The sequence below is a fragment of the Rhincodon typus genome, chromosome 44 (genome assembly GCF_021869965.1).
Source record: "Rhincodon typus isolate 14 chromosome 44, sRhiTyp1.1, whole genome shotgun sequence".
In the NCBI taxonomy this organism is placed as follows: domain Eukaryota; kingdom Metazoa; phylum Chordata; class Chondrichthyes; order Orectolobiformes; family Rhincodontidae; genus Rhincodon; species Rhincodon typus.
The window spans coordinates 1,461,403-1,471,811 of NC_063375.1; the positions used below are offsets into that span (position 1 = coordinate 1,461,403).

The 10,409-nt window shown below is 51.6% G+C and overlaps 2 protein-coding genes across 2 annotated transcripts in view; one reads left to right on the forward strand and one right to left on the reverse strand.

Moving 5' to 3' along the window:
* LOC125487725 (protein bicaudal D homolog 2-like) overlaps window positions 1–6,851 on the reverse strand; it is a 32,199-nt gene extending 25,348 nt beyond the window's left edge. The window contains exon 1 of the mRNA XM_048619875.1: window positions 5,982–6,851. Within this exon, the coding sequence (XP_048475832.1) occupies window positions 5,982–6,191 (210 nt within the window). The 5' untranslated portion in view covers window positions 6,192–6,851. The remainder of the gene's footprint in view (window positions 1–5,981) is intronic.
* LOC125487748 (platelet endothelial aggregation receptor 1-like) overlaps window positions 6,708–10,409 on the forward strand; it is a 14,027-nt gene continuing 10,325 nt past the window's right edge. The window contains exon 1 of the mRNA XM_048619944.1: window positions 6,708–6,771. Within this exon, the coding sequence (XP_048475901.1) occupies window positions 6,708–6,771 (64 nt within the window). The remainder of the gene's footprint in view (window positions 6,772–10,409) is intronic.

Consider the following 10,409-nt stretch of genomic DNA (forward strand, 5'->3'; position numbering starts at 1 on the left):
GCACCCGCTCCCTCGGCGCTGACCCTCCGACGGCGCCCGCTCCCTCGGCGCTGACCCTCCGACGGCGCCCGCTCCCTCGGCGCTGACCCTCCGACGGCGCCCGCTCCCTCGGCGCTGACCCTCCGACGGCGCCCGCTCCCTCGGCCCTGACCCTCCGACGGCGCCCGCTCCCTCGGCCCTGACCCTCCGACGGCGCCCGTTCTCTCGGCGCTGACCCTCCAAGTCCCAGAGCAGAAGGCTCCTCATTGACCAACCTGAAGCACCCGATTGTACCAATCTGCCCTGTCACCTTGACGGGTTTCAGCACCCTGTAGACACCAAACACCCACGCCATGTATTGCACACACTCTTCACACTACCACCTCAGCCATCCACATGATACTAACGGTCCAAGGGATAGGAATCACCAGCTGGGAACAGCACTTTTCGCCCGTCCCTAGTTGCCCCCTTGAGAAGGTGGTGTGCCACCTTCTTGAACCACTGCAGCTCCTCCACCCCACACACCCCCCACTTTGTGGGTGGGAGGGACACCCAGAGATGACAGTATCATAGACCACGCAGAGGGAGACGGGGGCTTGCTGTCTGGGACAGTGACTCCCCCAGTCCCTATTCTGCCCTCAACCCTCCATCTCATCGACAAATGGATAGAATCCCTCTTGAAGTTGCACTGGCATAGGGTCAGCGCCAAGGGAGCGGGCAGCGTCGGAGGGTGGGTGCCGAGGGAGCGGGCGCTGCTGGAGGTTCAGTGCCGAGGGAGCAGGCGCTGTCGGAGGGTCGGCGCTGAGGGAGCGGGAGCTGTCGGAGGCCCAGTTGTAGGAAGCATATTATTAAGATGGAGAGGGTTCATATGAGATTTACCAGGATGTTGCCCGGAATAGAGGGTTTGAATTCTCAGGAGATGCTGGGATTTTCTTCACTGGAGCATAGGAGGTTGAGAGGCGACCTGATAGAGGTTTATAAAATAATGGGAGGTATAGATAGAGTTCATGGTAGCTTTCTTCTCCCTAGGATGGGAGATTTCAAGACTCGGGGACACGATTTCAAGGTGAGAGGAGAGTGATTTAAAGTGTGATTGAAGTTTCAAGGAGGGAGTATTTTGGGAACAGTGATCATAATTCTGTAAGTTTTAAGATAGTCAGAGTCATAGAGCACGGGAACAGACCCTTCGGTCCAACTTGTCCATGTTGACCATATATCCTAAATAAATCTAGTCCCATTTACCAGCATTTGGCCAATATCCCTCTAAACCCTTCCTATCCATGTAACCGTCCAGATGTCTGTTAAATGTTGTCATTGTACCAGCCTCCACCACTTCCTTGCCCCTCGGGCCCCTTTTAAATCATTCCCTCCTCACCTTAAACCCATGCCCGTGTAGTTTTAGACTCCGCTATCCTGGGGAGAAAGACCTTGCCTATTCACTGTATCCATCCCCCTCGTGATTTTATAAACCTCCACAAGGTCACCACCTCGGCCTCTGATGCTCCAGGGAAGATAGCCCCACCCTATTCAGCCCCTCCCTATCACTCAAACCCTTCTGAGCCCGTTCACAACATCTTTCCTACAGCAGGGAGACCAGAATTGAACGCAGTATTCCAAACGTGGCCTCACCAATACAGCCGCAACATGACCCTCCCGACTCCTACACTCAATGCACCGACCAATAAAGGCAAGCGAACCAAACCCCTTCTTCACCGCCCTGTCTACCTGCGACTCCACTTTCAAGGAACTATGAACCTGCACCCCTGAGGGCTGATCGCAACAGTATGAGGCAGCAACTGGAGAAATTTGATTAGCAGCAGCGATTTGAGAGTGAATCCACATCTGACATGTGGGAATCTTTGAAAGGCCAGAGTTCAGGAAGCAGCACGTCCCTGTGAGGAGGAAAGAAAAGGGGATGGCAAGATTCGGGAACCACGTGTGACCGAGGAGGTATTGAAAGTTTAAATCAAAAAGAAAAAGGCAGCTCAGGAAACTGAAATTGGACAAGGCCCTTAACGAATATAAAAGAAGCAGGAGGGCTAAAAGGAGCAATGAAATGTCCTAATCAAGTTGGATTAAGGAGAACGCCAAGGCATTTTATACATACGTTAAGAGCAAGGTAACTAGGAAAGGATAGGTCCACTCAAGGACAAAGGAGGGAGTTTGTGCACGGAGATAGGAAGTGGGTGAGGTCCTTAATGGGCACTTTGCGTCAGTATTCACCAAAGGAGAAGGACAGGGATGATGGCAAGATGAAAGAGGGATGCGTTGATGTTCTGGGTCATGTCGATTTACGCGGCGGGGGAGCTGATGTCGGGTGTCTGGTTTATAATATACTTGAATCGCGTGAATGGAAATGTGGGGGCCTGATTCGTAGGTTTGCAGCTAACGTGAAAATTGGGGGAGTTGTGGATCGTGGGGAAGGCGGTCAAGGGATACAGCAGGGTAGAGATCAGCTGGAAAATTGGGCGGAGAAACAGCAGATGGAGTTTAATCTGGACAAAAGTGTGAGGTGATGCATTTTGGGAGGTCAAATGCAAGAGGAGGAAAGTGGACAGTAAACAGCAGGAGCGTCGACAGACAGAGGGATCTAGGGGTGCAAGCCTATAGCTCCTTGAAAGTGGAAACACAAGTGGATAAGGTGGAAAAGAAGGCATATGGCTTGCTTACCTTCAGCGGTCGGGGCATTGAGAATAAACATTGGCAGGTCATGTTGCAGCTCTATAAGACTTTGGTTAGGCCACCAAGAGTCATACAGCACGGAAACAGCCCCTTCGGCCCAACCAATCCATGCCGACCATCATCCCAAACTAACCTAGTCGCACACCTGCCTGCTCCTGGCCCATATCCTTCCAAACCTTTCCTATCCATGTACTTATCCAAATGTCTTCTAAACGTTGTAACTGTACCCACATCCACCACTTCCACTGGAAGTTCATTCCACATGCGAAGCACCCTCTGTGTAAATAATTTGTCCCTTATGTCTTTTTCTCCTCTCACCGTAAAAACATGCCCCCTAGGCTTGAAATTCGCCACTCTAGGGAAAAGACACCTACCATTAACTCTATCTATACAAAATATCATGCAAGGACTGTGAGAAACACTACATAGGCCAAACTGGAAGAAAACTGATAATACAGATACACAAATACACCAACTAGCCGCCAAGATATACGACCAACTCTCACTTGTCTCTCTACACACGGACAACGAGGGTCGCGAATTCGACTTGGGACGACACATCAATAATCGCACACGCCAAACAGAGACACGCCAGGGAATTCCTGGAGGCCTGCTATTCCGACCGCATCTCCATCTACAAATACATTGAATTGGACCCTGTGTACAAACCATTGAGAAACAAAACCAGAAATAATACCAGCCACCCAGTAAACCGAGGCATATAAATAACAAGCAGGACAGAACACCAATGGTTCACTGGAGGCGCGTTGACAATATTACCTAGCACGGTGATGAAACGTCTGTAATCAAACCCACCGGCTTGATGAGCAAGTCTACAATCTCATCTACAACCCGAGCTACAAATCTTCTCAAAAACGCTATCTATACCCCTCATTATTTTATAAACTCGCCTCTCAACCTCCTACGCTCCAGTGAAAAAGGTCCCACTTTTCCTTTATAACTTAAACCTTCCATACCCGGCAACATTCTAGTAAACCTCTTCTGAACGTTCTCCAACTTAATAATATCCTTCCTATAACCCCATCATTGGGATACTACCATCTTTCTTATTCCAGAGTTCTACCCATAAGATCTCGCTGGATAAGCGCTCCAAGATGTCCCCTCTTAGTGTGGCTCTTACACTCTCCTTAATCAGTAAGGCAACTCCCCCAATCCTTTTACATCACTCTCTATGTCGCCTGAAACATCTCAACCCTGCAACATTGAGCTGCCAGTCCTGCATTTCTCTCATCCGAGTTTCTGGATGTGACTTAGAAGAAGGGACCAAGGCTGTTGTAGCCACGTCTCTACTTCCTCAGGAGACTAAGGAAATTCTGCCTCTCCACAAGAACTGTTACCAATTTTTAATCGGTGCACCACAGAAAGCATCCCATCTGGATGCATCCGTGTGGTAGGGTGACTGCTCTGTCCAAGTTCACAAGAAACTACAGAGGGTCATGAACACAGCCCAGTCCATCACACAAACCAGCCTTCCAACCATTGACTCCACCGATACCTCCCGCTGCCTTGGGAAAGCAACCAACATCAAAGACCCCTCCAAACCTGGTTATACTCTCTTCCACCCCTGCCGTCAAGCGGAAGATATAAAGGTTTGAAGACACGTTCAAATAGATTTAAGAACAGCTTTTCCCCCGCTGTTATCAGACTTTTGAATGGACCTTTCAAATGTCAATACTGATCTCTCTCTGCACCTTCTCTGTCACTGTAACGCTATAGTCTGCACTCTGTGATGCATTTTTGTATGGTACAATCTGCCTGTATAGCATGCAAAACAATACTTTTCACTGTATCTCGGTACATGTGACAACAACAAACCAATCAGTCTGCAGATGATGCCCAAGAAAGGTAAGAAAACAAGTTTTCAGTGAGAGATAAGGAGACAATAACAGGGACATGACTTAGTTGAATGGATGGGCAAAGATCTGGCAGATGGAATATAACTTGGGAAAGTGAGATATCGTCATAGAATCATCGAATCCCTACAATGTGGAAGCAGGCTATTCAGCCCATTGAGTCCACACCAATCCTCTGAAGGGCATCCGACCCAGGCCCACCTCCCTACCCTATCCCTCCATTTCCGACCCTAGACACTATGGGCAATTTAGCATGGCCAATCCACCTAACCAGCGCATCTTTAGCACCAGGAGGAAACCCAGGCAGACACGGGGAGCACTCCACACAGACAGTCGCCTGAGGCTGGAATTGAACCCGGGTCCCTGGCGCTGTGAGACGGCAGTGCTAACCACTGGGCCGCCACGCTGTCCACTTTGGCAGGAAACATTGGAAAGGAAGCCATTGTCCTAACTGGAGAGAGAAAGCAGCGGTGCAGAGGGATCTGGGAGATCCAGTTCCCGAATTGCAAAAAGGTTAGTACGCAGAGGCAGCAAGTGACAAGGAAGGCAATTGGAAGTAGGTCTTTATTCCAAGGCGGGGACGTCATCTAAAAGTTGGGGAGTCTAGCTCCAACGGTGCGGGACGTTGGTGAAACCAAAGTTCACCTGTAACAGGCTCAAGGGAGATGGGTCCGAATGGCCTCCTTTCCCGATGCAACAGGCTGGAGGAGAAGGGCCGAAGGGGCTCCTCCTGTTCCGGTGTACGAATAGGCGCATGAGTCCAAAACTTGTTGCCAATGGGATCCTCCTGTGCTTGCCTCCCCAAAAAGCCCTTGGCGCCCACAGTCATGGACCAGACCCCATTCAAATTTCCCGCCCCACCGGCCGTTCAACCAATCCGCGCTGGGCCGGGCCAATGGGAGTCCGGAGCTGACACTTCCCTCCAGGTGATTGGATGCACTTGACAGCCCGCCTGCGCGCTGATTGACAGGCAGGTCTACCCAATGGAAGGTCACCTTTGGCACTAAATCGCCACGTGATTCGACGGTCGTGTCAAAACCTTGACAGGCGGCTCGGGCCAATGAGAGGCCGCCTTTTGGCACAAATCGCTAGGTGAATGGGCGCTTATGTCACCGCCCCCCGAGCGACGTTGATTGGGGCGGGGCAGGTGGACAGACGGCTCCACCCAATGGTTAGCCGCTCTAGGCGCTACGGTCCAGGCGATTGGACGGTTTGCTCACACTGCCCACGTGGGTGGGCGGGATGAATGATGATTGACAACAGGTGTCCGTTGGGCGCGAACCAATCGGCCGCGCCCAGTATTTGATCGACGGGAGCAACAAGGCGGGGTCTAGGATGATTGGAGAGCCGCCGCAACCCCCCCCCCATCGTGGGATTCAGACCAATGGAAAGTACGGGCGGTGGAGGGCCGCCGGCCAATAGGAATCCGCCGTACCGTCCCCTCACCTCCTTGAGCCGCTCCAGCTCCTGGATGGTGGCTTCGTGCTCCGACTCCAGCTCGGTGAGGCGTTGCTGTAGGCCTCGCCGCTCCTCCAGCACCGCCAGGCCGTAGCGGGCTGCCTGCACCTTCTGCTCGCTGGTCTCGGCGAGCTCGGCGCTCAGCCTCTCCACTTCGGCCCGAAGCGCCGATTCTTCCTCCTCCTCTTCCTCCGCCATGGCGTTTGTTTCTTTTTATCTACCTCCGACTTTTATTCCCCCGACTCAAACTTCCCCTTTAAAAAAAATAATAAAGGAGAGGGGAGGCTGCTTCCCGCCGTCGAGGGGTGGGGGAGGGGGAAGGGACAGTTTTGATTCAAATGAGCGGGCGGGGCTATCGCGTCATTCGTTCCACTGACGTAAGCCACTGTCTTGCGATTGGAGGCGTCGGCCGTCGATCAACCCGGGAGGGCGGGTCGCTTTCCGCTTCTGGACGAATCGGGTCGGTGGTATGCAAACATCGGGCGCTGCCACTTTGTCGATTGGACGGTCCGCCCGTCGATCAGCCTTTAGGGCGGGTGGTTAGCTATGCAGATAAGAAATTGACGCCTGCCTCTATGACGTCAGGCGAACCTCGTCGATTGGACGTTTCTCCCGTCGATCACCCCCGTTCGGGCCAACCGGAGAGGGTAGTGTGAGCGAGGCAATGCCGAAGGCGTCACCTCAGACGCACTTATACTGACCTTCCGCGATTCGATGTCGTGTCCGCCGATCTTCCAGGTCTGTCCAATCGGACTAGGAGCTGGCCGCCGTTGTTGGCGTAGGGCCTTCCCTTTTACTGTCCCTGCCTTCTGACAATTCTGATTGGATACCGCTACCGTCGATCGGACACACTGGGTGTGTCTCCTTTGGAAAGTGGCCAATCGGTGCGAGCCTGGTTGTCGAATTGGGCGGAGGGTATGCGGAAAACCGATGTTCACCCCGCCCCTCGGGGTGCGTCAATCCCTTGTGACGCAATGCACTCTTCTTGGATTGGTCAAAACACCCGTCCGTCAGTAGAGGTGGGCGAGTCGGATTCGCGTCCTGGCCATTCAGAGAGAAAGGTAGTGAAGGGGGCGGGGTAGGATGAGACTGCGCATGCATGTTGTGCGCAGGAGGGCGGTATCATGCGAGGAGGAGGAGCGGCAGACAAGGACTGGGCTCTGATTGGTCAGCCCGCGTATCAGCCACACCCTCCCGCCCTCTCGCCCAATGAAATCCTTCCCCTCCCACGGACAATGGAATGAGATAGGGGACTTGCAGGGTCGCGGGGCACGGCGGGATACTGATGGCGCCATCGCCCCCTGCCCTCGGAGGCCCAGGTGTTACAACTCTGTGCCTGCAATCGCGGGCGGAGGATATTCGGCCTTTCTTGCCTACCCCTCCCTCCCTCCCTTACCAGCCACAAAGAAGAAAGCCGCCACCTACTTCCTTTCCCGCGCACAGTTTTGAGTTTTCCCTCAATTGGCTGGACTCCTGCTTTGCGACTCAGGACATCAAGTTCAATCATTTTCAATCATGGACATCTCCTTTATGACCATCACCCACGGATCAGGGTCCTGTCACGACATGCCCCTTTTCACTCAGCTACAGAACTCACTCACTCCGTCTCTCTCATAGGAGCAGGAGTAGACAATTCGGCCCTGAAACCTCACTTACCGTTCAATGAAACCCTACAGTGTGCAAGACCCATCGCATCCACACTGACCCTCTGAAGAGCATCCCACCCAGACCCACCCCATCCTTGTAACTTTGCATTTTCACCATGGCTAATCCACCTAGCCTGCACATCCCTGGACAGTGTGGGCAATTTAACATAGCCAATCTACCCTAACCTGCTTATCTTTGGACTGTGGGAGGAAACCCATGCAGACAGGGAGGAGACTTGCAAACTCCACACAGACAGTCACCCAAAGTTGGAACCAGACCCGAGTCCCAGACACTCTGAGGCAGCAATGCCACCCCTTTGTGCTTCCTAATATCTGTCCTGAATGATATGGCTCTAATTCTCAGACTATGCTCCCTCATTCTAGAATCCCCAACCAGCAGAAGTAGTTTATTGACCCTGTCTTTTCCTCTTAATATCTTAAAGACTTTGATCAGATCATCCCCTTAACCTTCTCAATTCTGGAGAAGACGGGTCCAATTTGTATAATCTCTCCTATGAATTGGGGAGGGGTGGTGGAGATACCGAGCAGAGAGAGAGAGAAAACAGCAGTTGGATAGACAAAGGAACGGGTAACAAAAGCTGCTATAAATCAAAATCCTTCCTGATGTTGACACACATATTCAGTGTTACCCAGTTACACTCCCCTCTCTCTCACTCACTGTCTCCTCCTCCCTCTCTTTCTTGCCAGACACACACACACACACACACAGTTGCTCAGTTGTCTCTGAATGTAGGAAATGGAAGATACAAAGAATACCTTTTACCCATCCGTAATTGCCCAGAGGGCAGTTAAGATTCAACCAGATTGCTGTGGGGTCTGGAGTCACATGTAGGCCAGACTAGGTAAGGATAGTAGTTTCCTTTCCTAAAGGGCTTTGCACCAGAAGGTTTTTCTTCCAACAATTGACAATAGTTTCATGGTAACCAGTAGATTCTTATTCCAGATATCTTATTGAATTCAAATTCCACCATCTGCCATGCAAGATTCGAACCCATGTCCCCAGAACATTACCTGGGTTCTCTTTGCATGTAGAAGTGCTTCCTGACATTTCTCTGGCCAGCCACAAAGGTGAAACAGGCTCTGAGCCTGTGATTTGTTTAGCGAAAGGTGTAATTAAGCTTGTAGGACTCCTAAAGACAGGTGGGGAGGGGGCATGTTGTCTGCAAGTACTTTTGGGTAATCCCTCAGATCCCTGATGGATCTTGCCAACATACTGACAAGTGGTTAACTCTCAATCCAGATCCCTGAGGTCAGGGGATCAGTTGGACTTGGATCTTCTGATCGACTAAGGCATTATATGACATTTAGTGCAACTAATTAGAAAGTTAAGCATTTACACTGCCATGCAATACTGTTAGGAAAATGGGTTAACTTTCCATTGTATTTAGGGCCCGTTTGAATAGGTTTATTATGCTGAACTGCAAATTTGTATTTTTAAGATTATTTGTTTTTTTTTAAATTCGGTCATGGGATGTTAGTATCTCTGGCTTTATTGCCCATCCCTAATTGCCCAGAGAGCAGTTAAGAGTCAACCACATTGCTGTGTGGCCAGAGACACATATCATAGAATCCCTCTGGTGTGGAAGCAGGCCATTCAGCCCATCCGTACACACCCAGACCCACGTCCATCCCCTATCACCCTGCATTCCCCATGTCTAATCCACCTAACCTACACATCCCTGGGCACTACGGGACAATTTAGCACGGCCATTCCACCCTAACCCGCACATCCCTGAGCACTACGGGACAATTTAGCACGGCCAATCCACCCTAACCCGCACATCCCTGGGCACTACAGGACAATTTAGCACGGCCAATCCCACCCTAACCCACACATCCCTGGGCACTACGGGGCAATTTAGCCTGGCCAATCCACCCCTAGTCTGCACATCTTTGGACTGTGGGAGGAAACCGGAGCCCCCGGACGAAACCCACGCAGACGCAGACACAGACAGAATGTGCAAACTCCCACACAGACACAGCTGCCCAAAGTTGGAATCGAACGCGGTTTCCTGGCTGAGAGACTGCAGTGCCTAACCGCTGAGCTACCATGCCACCCACATTTAGAAATATACTGGGGCTTACAGTTGGTAGATTCCCTACCCAGGATGGAGTACGTAACAGTATTTTTGTGCCTAGAAGTCACTGCTATTTGTGACTCAGCAAAGGGCCTCTGAGTTGTTTCCTGCATGTACGTGAATAAACTGCTTTTTCACTTAAGTCTGTGATTGCAATGCGTCAACTATCCAGTTGTCATTTTCAGGGTCATGCCTTTCAGATCCTGGACCTGTGCCTAGTGAGGAGGTTTGCCAGAGGATACAGCAGGGTATCGATAAGGTAGAGACTTGGGCGGAGAAATGGCAGATGGAGTTGAATACGAAATGATCCATTTTGGAAGGTCCAGTACAGGAGGGAAGCACACAATGACAGAATGCTCAGTAGCATCAACATACGAAGGGATCTAGGCGGATCGCATGCTTACCTTCAGCACTCAGGCCATCGAGTATAAAAATTGGCAAGTTATGTTGCAGTTGTATGGGACTAACCAACCCCACCCCCTCACCCCTCGACAGCGCTCCCTCCCTCAGTGCTGAGGATCCTTCCCCCAACAGCTCTCCAAGCGCTCCCTTGCTTGACACTGATTCCCCGATAGCACAGCACCAACAACCCCATCAGTGCTCCAAGCTCTCCCGCCCTCAACACTGACCCTCCGACCGCGCAGCGCTCCCTCCCTCGGCGCTGACCCTCC